The sequence below is a fragment of the Manacus candei genome, unplaced genomic scaffold, assembly GCF_025592945.1.
Source record: "Manacus candei isolate 608988 ecotype Guabito, Panama unplaced genomic scaffold, ASM2559294v1 h1tg000014l, whole genome shotgun sequence".
Lineage (NCBI taxonomy): Eukaryota > Metazoa > Chordata > Aves > Passeriformes > Pipridae > Manacus > Manacus candei.
The window spans coordinates 41,343,386-41,365,236 of NW_026138062.1; the positions used below are offsets into that span (position 1 = coordinate 41,343,386).

A 21,851-nucleotide genomic window follows, 5' to 3' on the forward strand; every position below is an offset into this window, starting at 1 on the left:
TTATCAGATACCTCAATAATAATAGGATATATAACTGTAATATCTTCTTGATAAGAATTATATGGAGTAATTCTGGTGACCTCCATTTTGCACCTCTTCTTGCTAACATTTCTTTCCAGTGTTACTGAAACAAGTAATCTTTCAATTTGGCCAGAATTTGGTAAATGGGGCACATATAAAAGCATGCAAATTTCTATCAGTTCACAGCACACAGATGACAAGTGCATGGTCACTTACTGCCTTGATGCTTTCAAAGTGTCCACCTTCCTTTTCAAAGTCAATTGGCTGCCCATTGAGAGTCCAATAGAAAGTAACATCAAGTGTGCTGTCATGAAGGGCTTTGCAACTGAGGACAATGCTTTCTCCAACCGTTAACTCTATCTTCTTGGGAGTCAGCTCTATTCTTGTGGGTTCTTGAAATATAGAAGAATTAGGAACATTTAGATGGAAGCCTACTTACAGTGCTAGACCAAAATAATATGATTGAGTAGTCCTTAGTCTACTCAGAGCTTACATTTCCTGTTTGTTTCGAATACACACTGTCAAATACTGAACTATATTCCTAGTGTACTGAGGTGTGACAGTGGGGTTCAGAAGGTACAGACAGTTTCATGGAAGCAATAATGCAGAATCCTAAACAACAATCTATAGGACATCTGAATTGGATTAATTAATTAATTTCAATATTTTCAGGAAAAACAACTAATTTTTTTGTAAGGTTGCAGCACCTGGAATGTTGTGATTACATGAAAATTTCAGTTTTGTAACATAAAATAAAAAAATGATGTTTCCTGGATTACAAAATATAGGAAGAAGCTTGAAAATTGAAGTAAAAAAAACCCTACAAGACCCCCCTACAAACAAAATCTATGATCATCTATGAATTCAGCTGAAAAATGAAAAAAAAAAGGTTTAGAAGTGGACTGCAACTCAGTGCTTTGATTATTGTTGCTTTCCTAAGGAACTATCTTTCTTTAGATTTTATATAGTTACAATTATCGCTTAAATCTATAGGTTTGCTCCCATGCAGAAAAAGGTAGGACTAAGTGAATTCCCAAAGCTACAATATGTCAAAAGGGATATTGATTCTTTTACTTATAGAATTATTTATAATTTGAGCGATTTAATATATATGTTAATTCTTCTGACACATCTATTATATAACAGCTGAATACGCAATTTGATGCAGGAATACAATGTTTAACCAGATGGAGTTTTCTCCCCCTAACATGTTGGAAATGCTTTTTTATTCTGCCTCTACAATCCTGTTGTTGGGGGATTGGCTGGGAGATTCTAATTAATATTCAAATATTAGTCAAGACAACTCATCATTATCATCAAATTATTTCTTCATACCTTTAACAGATATTGATGCAATGATTTCTGCAGATCCAAATACATTTACACCTTGGCATAAGTACCGTCCTTCATCAGACTTGGAAGCATTCAGGATTCGCAGACTCCCATGTGGAAGAATAGTTATCCTGAGAAGGATAAATAGATAAATATATATATATATATCTTCCATCCTAGCAGCCAAATTCCATGCTGGTATCTTTTAGAAATAATAAATAGAATTGAGGACTGCTCCCTCTGTAGCAAGGCATGATGAAGATGATAACTGGATTATCTTCTGTTTCAAAAATAAACTCATTTTACTACTCCCTTAATTCAAAATTTTCATTTTGGAAGCATCTGTGAATTAGTATCCTTTGACACTTATTAGTGATGAATTTTAATAAAATTTTTGTAAAAAACTAAAAAAGGTAATCCTTCATAATTTGTCTTTAAAGTTTCATCGCTGTATTATTGTCAAATTCCATTTCAATATCAAGCACAAGCTATTCAGTTTATTAAAAAAATGACCTTAGAAATCAGATCTGAGAATAAAGGAAAGCAAAATGCAAAAGAGGGTCAGAAAACCCCCCGATTAAATTAATTGTATCTGCTCAAAATATAATTAATGGGACTACATAGCAAAGGGACTTATCTGCTTTTTTGTAGATTGGCTTCTATTTTTTTGTTTGAGTCTGTATGATTGCAGCACCACTACACCTCTTGGCAAGTAGCCCCACTGAAGCATACTCATGAGAAATGTTCAACCATTCACATTTAGGAGTTTCAAATTTTGGCTTTGCTTACACAATATTAATCATAATGTCCATTAAGTTACGTGAAAATTAACACTTTTTTTCTATTCTAAAATGACAAAGAACCTGAATTTATTCTACCTTAAAGCTGCAGTCCTAGAAGAGAATAGTCATTGTTCCTTTTCTGACGGAGAACTACAAGGCTAAAAGGAAGAATGCAACTCTTCCATGGCATTTAAGCCAAGCTCTTGCAGGTCCTGTGTATCCCTTCCCAGGTTAGATAGTGGTTGTGGTTTTCTCAATGGTCTTAGGAGATGTAGGTGGAAACCCATCAGGAGCCATGGACACTGAAAGCAGATAATCCTCAGCAAATGCTTTCAATAATCCCATAGAAGTGGAGGAGGAGATGGAGTGCTTCCTTCTTCTGTATTTTAAAACTGAGGTAAGACTTCTGTGTTAGAGAGTCTAAGTAGGTGAGTGGCTGTTCCCCAGTGATGGCTGGCTTTTTAGATATACCTCCCCAGAGAGGATTTTCTATCTGTTACAATAGTGACTGACACTCCTTCTACTGGGAGTCCCCTGTTGAGTCTATGATCAAAAATCATTGAGGGTACAAGGTTGTGATTTACTCTTCAGAAGTATTTAACCAGGAGTATGGCACTTTCAACATGTCTAGGTTGGACTCTTCAGCAGCCAGGAAAGCGAAGGAATTCCCTTTCTAGGCTGAATTTGTTAAAGTGCAAAGCTGAGTTATCTTTGATTTATACCAGGAGTGATTTACCATAGGCTTAAGATTCAATAATGTGCTCAGACTAAATCACTAATATGAGACAGCATATCTTCTTCTTCCTCCTCTTTTTTATTTCTTTTTTTTTTCTTTTTTTTTCCTCAGGAAAAGAATAATATCCCCTATTTTCTGACTCTGTGAAAAAATGGTGGTTTATCGTCTGAGGTTTATAAACATTATGGTGGAGAAAACAGAATTTCATTTCAGTGAAAAATATGCTTCAGTTCACTTCAGATGTGAAACCACTCACTGCTCTCAGCAGAGGGACAGAAGAAAATAATAGCTTCAAAAGTGAATGGGGCAGAGGAAGGACATGTCAACTCTCAGGTTCCCTAGTGCAACCTGAGGATGCACCCTGTCTTGCTCTAGACAAATATACATCACTATTTGAGTCACATTGTTTGTCTACAGGTAATTTTATAGAAAACAAAATTATATTAAACAAATGTCTCTGCATCATAGTTTTGAGGTTTTGGAATTTTTTTCCAGTAAATAAAAAGGTCTGAAATTTTGTTATGATATGTCACACCTTTGAAGAAACACTTGCTTTAGAAACTGACAGGGATGCAAGCTTCCTTCACTTTCTCTTGATGTAAGTTTTGTTTTCCTATGGAGATGCTCAGTGTTCAATGCTCTGTGGACATCTTATCATTAGTATGAAAATAGGCTTTGCAGAACAGTAATAGTTTTCATCAATATACTGTCAGGATCAGACAAATGAAAGGACATTCCTTTAGTGTTTGCAAATTATAAAAGCTTATACACAGGTTAAGTCCTGATATAAAACTGTTTTTCATTCTGAGATTGGAAGAAAAGAAGGTTAGATACATATAAGAGATTAGCTAATGAATCTCACATATATTATCGATTACATTTCTATTTAGCTAAAACTTGTTGCCATCCATGAGGAAAAGAGTAATTGCTCAATCAAAGGAATTGCAAACACAATTGCTGATGAGTTATTTGGCTCAGAAATTAATACTTTCCTCAAAGTGCCTAGCACTCATCTGTCCTCCCTTTTTTTCAGTGTTTTGGAAAAGAGCCAGAGGCCTGGTTATGATGAAAACTGAAATGCTTTATTTATTCACATAACACTTGCTGCACACAGCAGGAACATAGACTTCTCCTCCTTCCCTGCCAATATCTCTCAGTCATGAAGAGACCACCTGTGTAGTATGTCTACATATTTTAATAAGAAAATACCATAGTAAAAAGTTTTGTAATTTCATAAACAGAAGGGAAGCAAAAAAGGAGAATAGAGTTGGGGTAGAATTAAGGATAATTCAGGAAAAAACCCAACCCAGAATTATTAACTAACTAGAAACTGAGGGAAAGATGATGATAGATGAACCAACAGAGAAAGACAGATGAGAGATCAAGATGATAGTTTGGAGATTATTGTACTTGAGAAAAACTCATTGTAATCACATAAAGGAGACAGATGTTGTCCATACAGGGATTCTGAGAACAGTGTCACATAAAATTAGCATCTCTGTAGAAAACAGTTTTCTGTCTTATAACATGAAGAAAAAGACACGATTGATAATGTCTTGATGTTAAAAAACATGTTGGCTTAAGATCAATTGCAACAAAGATTTTAGCAGTAATTATTTGAAAATAATAATTAAGATATGACAACAAATAGCTATAAGATAAAATTCAACGTGATTTAACTAAAGTACACTGAATGAGATTTATTATTTATAATATTTACTAAGAAATATTTTCTAGAGAAAATAAATGTAGGTTTGATCTTCCATGGTTTTCAAGAATGATTTTCATGACTGATTAAATATGTTTAAGGATTGTTAAGAAACTGGCTGAACAGAAGTGAATTTTCTTTTTTTGGAACAAAAAATTGGGTTTTGTACCATTATTTTTCAAAATTACCAGAATATAAAAAGGTTGCTAAACATGTGATTAAATATATGGTTCTTTAACACAACGGGATCAGTATTTCAAAGTGGACTCATAGAAAAGTAGTAGATGTGACTCCGAACTAACAGGACTATGTAGCAAAGGCAAATAGAAATAGAAATTCTCAGATATTATTTGCTGTTAGTAGAGGACATACTGTTGTATGTTGGAAATTGATATTGGAAATTTTCATCTCTCTTTATCACCAGGGACAGTTTTACCTTGACCCACTGGGGCCAGGATGTGCATTTGTTCTCCCTATCACACATAAAATCAGTGAGCAGAGACTTCCATCAAGATTAAGATAATGAGAATAGGAAACTCTAATTTTCATTCTGTTGCATGATTCATAGCAGATTCTCACAAACAGATGTCTTGATGCTGTGGCTAGAAATGGTTTCTTGATGCTGAAGGAGCTGAGCAGTTGAGGCAGCAAGCATAACAATGGCTACACAACCTTCAGAGGACTTTTAGCAGACAGGGGTGGAGTGTCCGGATCTTAATAGAAATGAATGTCAGGTAGTTTATTCCTGAAGGTTTATATTCATTAAATAACAATTACAGAGTAAGAAAAAATAGAAGTCAAATGTGTGGCCATTTTTGGGTGGGAGGAATTAGCAGTTTTGTTAGGCAATACACCCTTGTATCTTTCTCTGTTTTCAATTAATTTTTTGTTATTATTTTTGACTTTCAAACTAAGGTAAGTTTTTATAGCACTCCAGAGAAATAATCACAGCAATCAGGGAAGCACTGCATTTAGTTAAAACCTTTGCAAACTTTAACACCTAGTAACTGGATTAAAGAAAAAAAAGTTTTTGGTGGTGGTGCATTTTACATTGAGATCCAAAACCAGGAGTATGGAATTGGTTTGTGTGCATGTTGGAAATAAGAACTTTAAAGATGCAAATAGAGAGAAGCTGCACTGACTCATTTAGCCTGTGGCCCCTCACAGTGTTCTGATATGAGCAATCTGTCATTTCACGTTAGCTTGGGTTTGGGATCTGTCAGTATCCTTTAATGTAGATTACAAGGAATCAGAACAAGTATTTGTAAATAGTTGAAATCTTTATTTCTCCATGAATGGCTGTGGGCTGTCTCGTTTTCCCTTGCTTTTTCTTGCTCCTTCTTAAAAGATGCACAAGCCTCTAATGCTTACAGAAAATGGATGTGAGTTATTGCTATAATAAAAACACTTAGATAAGCAAAATGTCATCTACGTTATATACATTTTTAACAATATCACCCTAGATAGAGTAATCTTATTTTAATATTGTTGACTTAATTAGAAACATAACCATATTTGGCCCAATCCCTTGTCAAAGCACAAAATTGTTAGAATTTTCTTCACTTTCGATTTTCAAACTTTTATAATGGTGCAATTCCTGTATGTGATATCTTAGGTGATTGGAATATGCTAAGACTTACTATTAATGTACCAAAAACTACTTCCAGCTACTTCCAGCTCTAGTTAAGCCAATCTGTGCAAACTGTGTTTTAGGGCACTTTCTTTCAAAGGAGCCATAACCACACCCCTCATTTTGTCCTTGCTGTTTGCTGCACAGGAACATTTGTTCATGAAAATACACAGCTTTCACTGGTGCAAATGTTGTCAATGTATGTAAATATAATTTCAAGTGAATGACATGAAAAGTAATTTTTTGCAACAACCCTAGCTTCTGTTCTAAGCACATACTGTTCTAAGTATGATTTCTGCAGTGTTGCTGAGCAGTAAAGGCTGGAAACTACTGATATGTCAGAACTGACGTGGTCTCTGGGAGTGCTTTCTCTTTTGTATGAATCAGCTGGTCATCATTTGTTTCAATGGAGACTTTATCAGACCAAAGTTTAAACTCATAGTTTGCTTTAATGACTCTTAATAGCATCAGTGTCAAGGATGATATAAAGGCGCTATAATTTAAACATGTTCTAAGATATTAAATGGAATCAGAGTCTAAATGTAAGAAGTTCAGATCAGTAATCTATTATCTACAGAAATTGTACAAAAAAGCAGACATTTAAATTATCCTACGTTTTTACTGGTGCACTCAAGTAAGTGTTGGTACATATTGAAAATTTGTACTTTGCCATTCTGCTCAAATATTTCACCCCAAAATGTGTCTCATCTTGTGCAAATAAGGTAAACTGGGAGTATTGCTCAGAAGATATGTCAGAATAAGGGTTCCAGGAACACTTGTTCAAGAAAGTGGTAGCAAAGGCCATTTTCTGCTCTGCATCATAGTCCAAGAGATCTTTTAAAAGCTTTTATAAAATACATTGAGTTTAGAACAATTTATCTCTAAACATACTGAAAATATTCTAAAATTATTAAAATATTCTTTTCTTTTTTTAAAAAATCCATATTATACTCTTGACTCATTTAAATTTAATATATATTTTAATATTTTAATATTTTTAATAATTAAATGTATTCCTCTTTTTTACACACTCTTTCAATGTCAGAAATATTCTGTTACTTCGGAAACGTTCCTGCTTTTCAAGGAAAAGCCTTATCACCATAATTTTTTCCATGTTTCTAAGTGACAGCAATGAATTATTAACTTATTCTATTTTCCTCAGAAGCATTAGAAATAACAAAATGCTTGTAAGACTGCATAGTTCCCCCAGAAAAAGAAAAATACATGGAAAAACTTTAGTTACTTTAAGATATTTCCATGTTTCACTTGTTACCTAGGAAAGCAACATTAATACTCTAAGGCAGACTCATATGCAAGAGGTAAAATTCAAACAGACCAGGTGCTCAAAGAGGGTCAGAACTTTAACCAGTGTAAAACAACATAATTTTATTCAACTCCATGGTTCTATTTTGATTTGTACTACATAAAGACACCTCTCAAAACAGCCAAACTATGCTAAGCTTGAAGTGTTAACATTAACTTGATATGAACAGCAGAAACTTAGTTTTCACTCAAATGAGATTCTTGTAAATTGAAGACTGTTAATTAGATATTTACATGGGAAGTTTTCATATGCCTAGGGCAGAAGTCATTTAGCTAAAGCATTATTATTATTATTGCTATTATTGTAAGCTCTGTAGTAATGTCCAGTCAGATGGAACCTGGTTTCCATTGCTGATTCATGTTCTACAACAAAACTACCAGAATATTAACTTCAAGTTGTATTTTTATGTAACACAGCAATGAAATTTAATATTTGCCACTTTTCTGAAAAATTATTGTTAGAGATACCTTACTTGCTTGCTGCTTTCATGTGAATAGAAGAGTTGGGTAGAAGAGAACAATTGATCACTTTTGCATTAGACTCCTGTTCTCAAGAAAAAGAAAACAAACAAACTGTCCCCCTCAACCCATTATAGTTTGTAGTTAATTAATATGCATTGTTTAAGACCACCTTGATGGAGCTGGTTTCTGCTTTGTGGTGCTCTCTCCCTTGCATACACACTCGGTTAATTAGTGTCACTGAGAACTGAATGCCATAATCCGAAGTAAGATGGCAAAGGGTGAGCAGTCAAAGTGATAACTGGATGCTTGTAAAGGAAGCTGACTGTTGAGAATAAAATCAGCAAGAGAATTTGCCCTGAGGTCTGAAAAGGATTAGTGCTTAAATACATGCTTTCGGTGTCCCATTGATAAAATGCATCAAAACACCCCAAAATATGCATATTCTTTCCTGACATTTCTAGAAATAGACAGGAGAGCGAGGTTAATCTGCTCCTGCTATGGGAGGACTGAGATAGTTTTAATGATCTACTGATAGATTCTGCTAATAATGTATAATTCTGGTAATTTTTACTTTTGAGTGCATTTTGCAAAATTGTGGTTTCAACCATCTCATATGTGTAATCTCAGTTGTAGTTCAAAGACAGAAGAGATGAATATGGCAATGTCTGCCTCATCCTCACATCAAACTGACTCTGTTGTCAACTGGAGAAGATCTAATTATGTTTCTATCATATGGTAGGTCTAGATCCTGAAAGATTAAGAGTGATTGCTTTCATCAGTATGCTGCCTCTGGAAGAGTGTGCAAAGTCTGCACTTGCTGCATGTTTGTCCAGGTAGAAACTCTTTGGAGGGGAGATTCCATTATCATGATGTACATTTTGCGTGGGCCAGTAGCTACAAGTTCTTTACTAGGTGTTTAGAAATGTTATTGTAAGATGCAATGCTCCTCAAATCTGCTGGTCTTCTAACTGCTGCTGTTGCAAAATGGCCCATATTTTCTTCCCGTCTAGTAACCATAAGGTCTCAGCTGGACTACAGCCTAGTTTGACACACTGTTTTCATAAAAGATACAGGTTTGGAAGGGATAGAGTAAAAGAACTTTTTAGTACAAAAGTGACTTCTGAAAATCAGAAAAGAATAATTCAAACACAGATTGTTTTAGCTCTCAAAATAAACTTTCTGAGATGTTTATGGAATCTTGAACATTGATAAGCTTGGTAGACTGTACGTAACAAAAACGGCATAGATTAGTATAGTACTAGATAGAATAGCATGATTGGTCCTGCTTTGTAGTAAGAGGTCCCTGCTGGCTCTCTGATTATTCAAATCAGAGATCACCATCCTGTGAACAATAAGGGAGTCATTACTTTTTTGCTCAGTTCTGCAATATTTCTGAGTTTACCCTTGGAAATTCCAGCACTTCTTTTTTCTGTCATCTTCATTGACAAGTAGATCTAGCAAGAAAGATCTAAATAATCTGTCGCTACATCCAGAAAGAAAGCAAAGGATAGAGAAAAAAGCTATCTCATGGCTCCATTTTTACTTCAAACTACTTCACACTACTTGAGACGGGAACTTTTAAGTGGAGAAATCTGTGGGATAGAACAGACTTCACAAAAGATGTGAGGAGTAAATGCACACCTGATGAACAATCTTTCCTCTATAGTTCCGTGATGCAGCCCTAATCCATCTCTGTGTTATAGATCTAGATTCCTGCACCATTTACATTCAACACACTTCCTGACTGTATCCTCAACAAGTGGTGTGCTCAAAAGTCAAGTTCAAAAGGAACAAGTAATTGTTTATCAAGATATTGGTGCAAGCTGAGGAGTCAGAAGACTCCATTATAGATAGCAGTGCAGAGTAAAGGCTGTACTGTTTCTGTAACACATACAAAACTATCATAGGGACATTTGTTCTGGAAGACAGCTTTTCTAGAGTACTACCTTTCTTCTAATTGATAATTCTCTGTAATTACTTTTCTCTTTTGATAGTAAACTCACAGTTAATGATTCTACTTACAGAGTCTTGCAATGTTTAAAATTTTATGAGAGGTTAGAAAAATATATCTAACTAAACTGTAAAGCTGACTGAGCTACATTATTTTTCTCTTTTTTTTTTTTTTGGTCTGACCTGTGGATGCAGACATCTTTCAGGAGAGAGAGACAATCAGTTCAGCGGACAGACAGTTTGAAAGCATTGGCTCAGCACAAAAATACTTCTAGACTGTAGGAATTGCAAATGGGATTTTGACCAAAATGGACTATGATCTTACTGACACCACTTTTCAGGTCAGTTGAGTTCATTTTGCATTCTGGGAGGGAATCTGGTACTATGGCTGGAAAACTAGGTAAAGAGAAATCTGTTTTATTCTTGTGTCACAAGGTGAAATACAGTCTATTAACTGGAAAAGGCACTTAAAAAGACACATGTTCCCTCCAGAGAATCACATTGCTACTGTGGGTGAAAAGGGTAAAAAGTTCTTACTGACAAACAATTTATTGATTAGGGTTGTTTGAACCTTAAAATCTCTAGTTTACTTTGGAATAACTTGCACTTCAGCCACAACTCAAAAATTTTGATTACAAGTTGAAATAACAGTTCAGTAGGAAGAGCTTCTTTTTAGAACTGACATATGTGTCTACAGCTGTATTGCTGTGCATAGAAGAGAACAGATGGAATTCCCGCAGTGACACAAGTTATGTGCAATAGAGCATAAGTGACAATAATAATGGTGCAAAGAAAAAAAAAAATCAGTGACTCTATCTATTCTACTCCACCAGGCTGCTCCCAAAGATGGTTCTTGTTTTAGAATTAGGTGCCCCATCATGCACATTGAAATGGTCTTAGACCTCTTTGAGAAAAACACTCCATGTGAAAAATAAGATATCTTTAGGCCAAGTCCATTTTGCTTTATGGACAAACCACACACACGGAGCCTCTATATCCTGTATCTCAGTGTCTGTATTGCTTTTGCAATGTTGGAAAGTTGCAATGGTCACAGGCTTTGGAAAGACTAGGGAGGCATTAAGAACCAGTGAGAAGAACTTGGAGAGGAGATGAGATTGTTAGTGTTGTGATATTGGATGCCCACATCGTTTGAAGGATTTGGATGGGTCTTCGATTGATCTTGCTTCTACCAGCCATAAGCTCTCTGATTGATGGGATATAATGCCCCTGAGCTCATATTTATTTATCATGGTAAGTCTGGGTACACATCATTACATCACACTGGTGAGATCACAAACTCGCAGATGATACAGATGATTGGTGGGAGATTGCTAATTTCAAGATATAAACTGTCATGGTGCCACACCACCAGTTGACAGCAGGCTTTGGAGAGGATCCCATACTGGTCTAGAGGCAGAAGTGAATTATTGTGTGGCATCAGTTGTGTCACACCTACGGACTGGTGGTATGGCAGCTGTGCAATCATTCAAAGGTCTCTGCTGTTGTAATTTCAATGGGAAACTCTAATGCTAAAAACTGGCTCTTTCTCCCTGTTTGAGAGTCAAAGCAGCATTGGGGCATTCACATAGTACACAGATCCAAGCTTACTGTCTCCCTTCATACCAACAGGCTCAGTAAATATTCATCTTCTCTCACCAGCACAGAAAAAAAACCACAATACTTCTTCAGTGATATAAGCTTCCTTGTTTTCCTAAATTCTATTTGTTTTCTTCAACCTTTTTTTGCTCCTTATTCTTTCTTCCCTAAATCTCCTTTCCTGCACAAAAGAGCATTCTTAACTTTTGCACCACCTCTGTTCTTCCCTAACCTTACGTGTGAAGTCGATTATCAGTGATGTTGGCATGGGGCTAGGAGCATAGAATAAAGAAAATAGGATGAAAAAGTTATTGAGTCACTGGGGATAAACCAGTGCCAGACATGCAGTTGTGTCCTATAATTATATAGAGAACTAATCAGAGAAAACACAGTTTATAACTTTATATAACTGCAGCAAGCTCCCTTCTCAGGATGACAAAGAGGAGTACTGAATTAAGAGAGATCTCTTTGCTTACTATGTCTTCACATCTCACTTTTGCACACAGAATTATTTTCTAGCCTTTTAAAAGAATTTGATCTCTTTTTATTAACTTTGCTTCTGTACTCTGAATCTATTAGACCAGATGACTACTTCCCAGGGACCTGGCAAGGCTAAGCTGTGTAAGGTAGTAGCGTGAATGTGTCCTTAGAGCAGAGAGTGACAGATGGCAGTTTTGCCCATCATTTTGTAGTTTACCATGTTGGCATCTCTCTTTCCCTCTATTCAGAGGTCTGGGAAAAGACACAGTCAGGGATCAGAGGCAATGAAAAGAAAGATGTTTTTCCTAGGAATACAGAGAGGACTACATACAGGTTTATTGAAACATGATGAAAGATTGCTGAACTGAGAACAAACCTGAAGGGAAGGATGAGCCTTCCAAGGACAGAGTGGATGGGGATAATCTGTTTATAGCTTCACCTTTCTGTCACCAAGTCTTATTCATTTGAAAAATGCTCCTTGATTTTATTTCACTTCTAAGAAAACATAGCTCCTGTGGTTCAAAGATTTTTGCTGCTTTAGGTGTGCTCACTTTGATGAAAATTGCAGACAAATCCTCAAAACTCTGTTTGACTCATCCTCTTGTCACACGTACTTGCATTCCTGCTGAACCAAGATTACACTTGTAACCTCAGTCATAATTTTTTTCCCCTAGTTTTTGAGTTTTGAGTGTTTGAACTCAGAACCTTAACATTGCTCTTCACACAGCTGCTTGGATATGATTATAGGATTATTTATGAACTTTCTTTTAATTCAAGATTTTATAGCATAGTGAGTAAACCAAAGATCTTTAAGATGATTTTATTTACTGTTTTTATTGAAAGCAGAAACCTAAGCTACCATTTAGCAGTAGGGTTGTGGAAGTGAACACAGTGAGATAGAGTAAAAACATGCCTTTGAGAGTGGAGTGTAGTTTAAAGCCTAAAAAGCAAAGGGTGGGGATTGGCCTTGATAAGGTTTAATATGTGGTACCCAGAAATATATGTATATTCAATGTGCTGCTTGACAGGTTTCAAGCTCATACAGGGACATTTGTTTGTGGACATTTATAAAGCACTCTAACCTCTGGGCTTATCTCTATTGTGGAGGTACTTTGATTTATAACTTCAAATACTGAATCTAATGAGAGTCAAATGCAAACTGATAGTATGAATTTGAGCTAAATCAAATTGGCTCAATTATATGTATATACCCCTGTTAAGAGTTTGAGATCTCTGATTCATTTATGAACTATGGTCCATTGACTGCTCTTTCACAGACTACTCTTTCTACCTAATTGGATAGAAAAGAAGCATCTAGAAGCTTTTCTTCATCAGTCTGGAATTGGTTGTATTTATAATTTGTTTCTCCACATTTGGTATTTATTCAATCAAATCAAATTGGTTCAATTAGCGTATTTTTATAGTGCTGTAACATTACCTTTGTGAGTCCTTTACCACTAATCTTGCACAGCTGTCCCTCATACTCAGAAAAGTGTCCTTTCAATACTTAAAGCAGGTTTAGAAGAAAGAGGGAGACAAATTTTTTAACAGGGCCTTGTCCTAGGGTAAAAAGTGGTTTCCCGTGGAGTCAGAAAGTGGTAACCTCCGAAGCGGTGGTGTTTCTGGGTGCAGGGCCAATCACAAGCTACATTTTGCTCCTTTGAAATCAACATATTATAACAGACCGGAAAAGAAGGATGATGAAGTAGCTGGAGAGAGGCAGCCATGGTCTGAGAGCACGAGGAGATAGCAAGCCCCGAGACTACGGGAGACCCGGTGTAGTGTTAAAACTGGACCAGATGCCGTCGTCAAAGGCTGGAGGAGTTTCTCCACCATGAACAGCAGCAGAAGACACTAAAAGCAGCGGCGGAGCAGCACTGAACAGAGCACTGTGGCCAAGAGCTGAAAGAGGTAGCAAGCAGCGAGATGGCACATAGCCAGGCTGAGAGACGCAGAGATGTTCCTGCAGGAGGGAGAGCTGGCAACAAAGGACAGAAAACTCAGCAGAGACTGTTTTGGGGGTAAGACTGAATTACTGTCCCAAAACCCTGAGACTTCCTAGAGAGGAGGGTTGGACTTCCAAACTCTTAGGGAGTCCCGAAATGCAGCAGCAGCTAGAGAGAGAGAGAGAGAAGACATGAGAGCTTGGAGACATCCTGAGAGCTGGACCAGGATGGAATATGGAGGAGGTGGCCTTGCCCCTCCTGCTGCTGACATGCTGGCAATTTGAGACAGAGCAAAGGAGCTCTGGTAGGAAGCTTAGAGCAAAGACTGAACTGAGAGCTGCCCTAAACGTTCTGACTCGAGGGAACTCGACCCCTCGAGGAAGGGACTTTCATGGGATGTCTTGCACCCCATGATATGACTGTGGTAAGGTGAGTTTTGTCCCTGCTTTTGTGAGCCCACAGAAGAGAGACCTTCGGTTGGAGCTGAAGGGCCGAGAGGGGTGAGAGGAGACCCCCTTGTGTGTAATGGAGAGAGAGAGAGAGAGAGATTCCAGCTACTCCTCCATCTATGACTACTACCTTGAAGAGGAGAGACACTGCTGCCCTAAAAGTGGAAAGGATCTTTCCTTCTTCCCTTCTGAACTTTTATTGGAGGGAAAGGAGATTTGATCTAATGTAAATATTGCTTTACCATAGGAGAGATAGTTAGAATTATGTATATAATGTATTGTAATATTTATTTGTGCAATAAACTGTAATTTAATTCCCTTCCCCCCATACTGAGTTGTGTTATGTCTGGAAAAACCTCTCACACTGCAACAAATTGTGGGAGGGGGGCTTGGACTTGGAAATTGGATTTTTAGGGGTCTCAAACCACGACAGGCCTGTAGTGATAGGACAAGGGACGGTGGTTTTAAACTGAAAGAAGGTAGGTTAAGACTATGCATAAGTAAGAAATTTGTCACGATGAGGGAGGTAAAAGACTAGAACATGTTGCCCAGAGAAGTGGTGTATACCCCATCCCTGGAAACATTCAGGGTCAGGTTATATGTGGCTCTGTGCAACCTGTTCTAGTTGAAGATGCCCCTGCTCGTTGCAGGGGGGCAATTAGATGACCTTTAAGGGTCACTTTAGACCCAATATATTCTATGATTCTATGAAAATACAAACAGTTAGTGGAAAAGAGGAAAATAGACTTAAAATTAATGATAATGGAAAGGGCCATGGGTTTTACTTAATACAAAAGGAGATGCAATGAATGTAGAATCAATTCTCAGCAATTTGAGTGTAGCTACTCTTGCAATCCAAGCAGGGAAGACACATTCTGTGCCTGTAGTCTGTACCAGAACAAATTAACAACCTGCCTCTTCGGTTGTTCAGTTTGTTAATCAGTTGGTCCTACTGCCAAACATGAAATAAGTATGGATTTGCAGTAATTATCCTTGCAAAGATGTCATTAGTGATGATACCTGTGTTAAGAGTTTGAGACCTCTGAGTCATTTAGGAACCATGGTCCATTGACTGCTCTTTCACAGACTACTCTTTCTACCTCATTGGATAGAAAAGAAGCATCTAGAAGCTTTTCTTCATCAGTCTGGAATTGGTTGTATTTATAATTTGTTTCTCCACATTTGGTATTTATTCAATCAACAAAATAATGACTGTCTAAATTACTAAGAATGTCTTAGCCTCAGGCTTGATGACTGCTAAACAAAGGAATTAAGAGGGTTATTATTGCCATCCTTGTAAAGGTGTGCAAATAGCAGTCATGATACAAGAAAACTGAATTACTAGTTTCTAAGAAATTTCTTGCAAGGACCAAGAACTTTCATGAGTTTTGCACAGGCAGGACAACAGATATTAGAAGAGTGAGGAAGGACAAATTGGGATTGAGAAAATGTCCGAGGTTTTTTTAGCAGCCTTTAATCCCTTTAGGAGGAATTCCAGTGCTTTTCTGAATTCCTCTAGAACTTAAGCACTGTGATTCAAAAAGTCACAATTAGTAAAGAAGGCTAGGTACTGTTAAAAGAATAAAGCACTACACACTGAAGCCCTTAGGCAAAGCTGTCACAAAAAAAAAAAAAAAAACCAACACAAAAGTCAACCCCCGAAAAAACCCAAAGGGTGAGATAAAAGATTCATGTTCACTGTGACTATAAAGGAACTTCATAGCTCCAAGCTAATATCACATCTTCTACAGGTATTTTCATCTCGAAATGAGAATGTTTATGTTGTTGATATTATACATCACTGTAAACTCAAAGCCAGAAGCTCACCAGAAAGCAAGGTGCTTTGAGTCAAGATATAGGTTTAATCCCGTTAGGCACTTTTCTGATCTGGTTTCACATCTGAGAGTTTGAAGATATAGTGTTTGAGATCTTAAGCTCAGTTATGCTTTAATTCTTACAACTGTGTGATCAGTCAAGTTTTTTGTTTTCTCTATTTTTTTAGGTTGTCTTTAATGCAATTCTATTTTTTCTCTTTAAAGATGAAATAATCTAAGAATACTTGGAGAAGGCTAGAACACTATAATGACAAAACTTTTCCTTATGCTTTGATTCTGCTTTCCTATAGAAATTTTACCAACTTTATACAACACATAAGCCTAACGAACCATTTGAAACATTTGTTATGTTCACCTTTTGGGGATAGGTACTTTCTGAAGGAAATTTTTGGATAATGTTCTGCCTGAATTTCAAACTCAATCAGAATTTGGTAGCCCACTGCTCACTTATTTATAAACAAGAGAAAAATGTAGACCATCAAGAAATTCTTGGATGCAATACTTGTTTTGCACCATATTTTTAGCTGTGATGGTACAAATGTATGTTTAAAATGTAAATTATATTGGTTTCCTATCCATGTGGGTGACAATTTGCAGAACATAAAAAAAAGATAATATTATAGGATAATATTTTGTACTAGATAATTAATGGTTAGATGATATTCAGGTATTCTAGAGATAATATTTTGGTATCTAACTCCATAGAATTACCCTTGGTTGTGGAAGGTTCAAATTTGCTACAGGATGTTATTTTTCCTTCCCCCAGATTTCCAGAATTCCCTGGGTTTTGAAAAAAATATGAGCATATTTTGATCTGAATATTTAAAAAAAATGTTTTTAATATTCAAATTTTTACATCACTAGTCATATAAACTGTGTATGATATCTTTGTTCTGGATCATTCTAAGAAATAAAGTAAAATTTGGCCATTTAGTCAAAGTACTCACTATGAGATGACATGAATGGAAAAGAATAAAGTTTGGGATCAAAGACAGCGACTTTAAAAATTAATTTGATAGGTTTTGTCTGACTAAGCTTTGTAGCAAGTCACAAAATTGACTTCCAAATAAATAATGCCAAGCCTTTACTTTTTGTAACTTATTTTACATATCAATATTCTTATGTATGAAAGTTTGTTTAAATAAATCACTGCTCCTTGAACAGAAATCCTGAATTGCTATTAGAGTAATATTTTCATTTGCAAAAGATTGCCTGTTGGGCAAAAATCACCATCTTTATCAGAAAATATTAAATAAAAGGAATTTAAAATGTTTCCATTTAAATTAAGCCTGTATTCCTTGAGATTTACAGATTGAGACTTGTTTCATTTAAGGCAATATGTCTCTCTCTAATTGCTTTATTACCATTTTCATCTTTGTAATTGCCAAATGAATTAATCACCATTTCTAAACAATATCTTAGCAATTAAATAATGACTTGAATTTTATTGTATGTTGTTACACTAGTTCTTGATCTTTCTGTGTGGAACACTAGCCATAAGATTTCATTTCATTTGATTTAATTAATATGAAACTATTAAAATGAAATCCACAAATGCAAACATTCAATTTAAAAGTTCATACACCTGATTGAAGAAACTCAGACATAGACAAATGCACTGGAAAACAGATCTGCTTAAAATGGAAACAGGTTGGATTGCTAAAAATATCTTGCAGAGCAGGGACATATTTAATCCAAATTTTACTATTTTCAGCTCTGAAACTTATGGAAGGAATTAGAAAAAACTGTTTTTAATTCCTAGTGTCACTGGATCTTATTCTGTCATTTCACAATCACTCTGGATCATTTTCCACCATAAATTTGAGACAGATGAAGAATAGCCATTTCCATCAAATTTGCCAAAACTCATTATTAAGAATTTATGGCATTCTTACATTTTGGGGGTTTTTGTTTGGTTTTTTTTTGCTTTCTAATGGCATGGGAGGACAGAATACTTAATTCACACAAAGTTTACTGAGACTTGATTTGTGTTTAAAAAACCCAACAGTTCTGAATCAACTTCACAATTGCTTTTGTGCTGGTTTTAGTGTTTTCTTACACAACATCAGCATATTTGGTTTCAGAACAAGCAATCTAAGAGTGGACTTACTGTCTTGTGAGTCACAGCCATAGGAGGAGCTTCTGCAAAGCAACAAAATTTCACCAGTGTAGAACACAGTGCTTCTACAGGTGAAGTTCTCTCTGTTTGACAGACTTTCTAATCTTAATAGAATAAATTTGATCTCAGTGCGTGTAGGGAGTGAAATTACTCTTGTATCGCAGCACAGGAATTTGAATGTATACATATATTATTTAAAATTAATATGTTAACACAAAAGAAAAAATATTTAATATTAACATACTAATGGAGTTTTCCCCTAATGTATGCTTTTCAGATTCCATATAAGATTAAGAGAAAAGTCTTCTCAGTAATAGCTAAAATATCTTAGTTCACTAATGTAATAACTGCTTCCAATTTTTCTTTCACCTACCTCCTTTGACAGAGACACTTCTTCTGTTTCAAATTGGTGAAAGACTGACAATTAAACCACTGGCATAACATCACTTTCTCACCATTAGTACAAGTTCAATATAATAGTTCTTTTTAAAAAAAGTTTGAGATGTAAAACACCTGTAATATGCACGGTGAAGATGCAGTCAGAATGAAGCACAACGGCAACACATTTACCTGAGTGCTATAGATTGCTCTGTGGTTCTCCTTGGAAGTGGACAATCACTCTGTTAATAAATATAAAAATCTAGTTCTGGGTTGTTGTCATACACACTTGATTATTTTTGGTATTACAAAAATCTTTGCTTGAGCCCATATAATATTTCTTTTAAAATTTGTATCTAAGAAAATTCCTTGATGATACTTTCAGGAACAAGTATAAAATATTTCTCCTTTGATCCTGCCCATTATCTCAAAATTGGTACAATTACATCTGGAATCGGCAGACCACATGCAATAGGCATTCTGTGTCTATTTAACAGTCTTAATATTTGAGCCCTAACTTAGCGCATATACCTGGAATGACATACTGATGGAAAAACATTATCATCTTCATGTTCATTACTGTCTTTCTACCAAATAGAGAACCTGTGAATGTAGGTCAACTATTTTTTGTGATCCATCATTGGTAACTATGTCAGCACCTGGTTCTATTTAACCAGGTTTCTTGTAATAACTATCAATCTGAAACAATTCAACAGCTAATCAACATGCAGAGACCCGTGAATCTGGTAGAAAAAAAAAAAAGACAAAACTCTTGCAGTAGCTGACTATAGATTTAGAATATCTGAAGAAAGTAATCTCAAAACTTTACTTGATTTTCATCTGTATTACTTTGCTAACAAAAGATCCTTTCCCTTGCATTATTTCTATCCTTAGACCTTCATTTTGCAGTAATTCTAGATTAAGAATTCAGTCATGCAATAACTAAGAATGTCCCACAATACTTTCATAACTATTTGTTAAACATATATTGGTTTTTTTTCATAGTTTCATTTTAATTCGTGTATTAAGGATAACAGACAAAGTCATCTGTTTTCTCCTGTAAGCAACAAAAATCTTTTGCATTTTATTATAAGAAGGAGAAGAAAGATAGAGATGGGATTTTCTGTCGTTCCTAGCTTTAAATATTTGTCATTAATGCAGATATATGGGATGTGATTATACAAATAGAAATAAATTTCTACATTTATTAAACATATATTTTATCTTTATAAAGCACTGAAGCATTTTTATTCCAAAGCAGCTGTCTAGTTTAAGTTCAAGAGGAAAAGAATTCAGAATTTAAATATCTGAAGTACATAGATGAATAAGATCTGTACTACTGCATAAAAAAATAAGTCACTCTAAGAAATTGATAAAGTGTGTGCTCAAACATGATAATAGAAGTGTCACCTTCATTTATTATTTTCAGCTAAAACATAAGAAATATTCAAAAACTGAGAGACCTAATTCAAATTCCCAACAGTGGTACACAGATGAACATAAGAAATATTCAAAAACTGAGAGACCTAATTCAAATTCCCAACAGTGGTACACAGATGATTTTGCCAGACCCAGTTGAGTAAAATAAATAAATAGTTTCTATAAGGTTGACTCAATAACAGAGAAGTCTGTGGGCACAGAGCAGTGTATTTGTAACTGCATAGATAATGGTGACAAATAAGTCACATACTGAAATCAAATAAATCTTGAGCAGTAATGAAGAACAAACTAAATCTTATAGCACATCAAGGAATATATCCAACAAAGTGGATGAGATGTCATTATGTTAGACATAATTGAACTAAACCCAAACAAATGACCATGGATTCAAAAGGCTGAAGCTAAATAACACCATGCTGTGAAAATAAAAGGTGCAGAAACACCTGGAAAAGGTACCTACCGCTTCTAGATTAGTTCTTTACAAAATATTCATTAAGAAATGTGAATTGTTCTCTCTCTTCCTCACTATCTATAATTTCTAAATCTAAGTCCTTTCTTGTTTGTTCCTTCTTACTCTATTGAAACTTATTTCATTTTTGACTGCCATTAGAGGGGTTCAACTCTTCCTCTGAATTCATGGGTATTGGCTTCTTAAACATAAGGAGTAGGTTGAAGAATATTTCAGAGGGGAGAGAAATGGTCAGTTTAATGTTCAGGAAGGGGTGAAGGGCTGAAATGAAGAATTTTGAAGCATGCCAAAGACTGCTCACAGATAACTAGACAGATAGATGGGTAGACTGGCATCTGTACTGTACTATATGTACCTATAAATATGAAATAAGAAAAAAAAGATAGGGATCCTCTGTGAGAAGTTTGAGAAGAGATGTCCAAACTTGCTGCTCATTCTTGCAACTAGTATGACTGCCTCAGTGCTGGCACACCTTGAAAATTTCTTTGACTTCTGATAAGTCAAAGAAAATAAAGAGGAAAAAAAAAAACATAAAGAGAAAACACACTGTGTTATTACCTCCCTCACCAACCAATGATGGTGATATGAATGTTGTACTATCAAGGTGTGAATCCCCTCCATGAAAAAAAAAAGAAAAAGAAAAAAAAATAATATTTTATGCTGTTCTAAAATCCTGGCTTGGACTTACTGCTCCTTGTCATCTTTGAAAAAAAAAAAAAAGAATGCATAAGACATCGAATTTGGCTTTTTTTTTTTTTTATACAATGGTGCTAGAAACAGCACATGATGTGCACAAGTAAACTGGGAAAAACTTAATTTCTTGAGACTTGAGGGTAAGTACTTTCTTTTGATGAGTTTCACTGAGTTTGTGGAGCCTTTTCCCAGTGACATATCAACAAAATATGAAAAAGATGATGGCCTTAGGCTCCAGACATATGTTAGCACCTCAGCCTGTAAAATTTTGAAGCTAGATTTGAGCTGTGTACATAGAATAAAACCAAAAAGGGACAATAAAAAAAAAAGTAGTTTCAGTGACCTGATATTCTGTAACTTGAAAAAAACCCACCATCTATATTTGGGCTAGAATTAGACATCAACAATATTCAATTAAGATTTTTGAAAAAAAAAAAGTTCTTATTAAGTAATTAAATATTCCTCCGAGAAAAACCTGGATAATCCAGCAAATTTGTCACTA

The 21,851-nt window shown here is 35.5% G+C and overlaps 1 protein-coding gene across 5 annotated transcripts in view; it reads right to left on the reverse strand.

Annotated features, from left to right (window-relative positions):
- CNTN5 (contactin 5) overlaps positions 1-21,851 on the reverse strand; it is a 603,369-nt gene that overhangs the window by 65,102 nt on the left and 516,416 nt on the right. For all 5 annotated transcript variants that reach the window (XM_051780168.1, XM_051780170.1, XM_051780169.1 and 2 more), the window contains 2 exons: positions 1,357-1,484; positions 238-413 (listed from right to left, as the gene is read on the reverse strand). In XM_051780168.1, the coding sequence (XP_051636128.1) occupies positions 238-413; positions 1,357-1,484 (304 nt within the window). The remainder of the gene's footprint in view (positions 1-237; positions 414-1,356; positions 1,485-21,851) is intronic.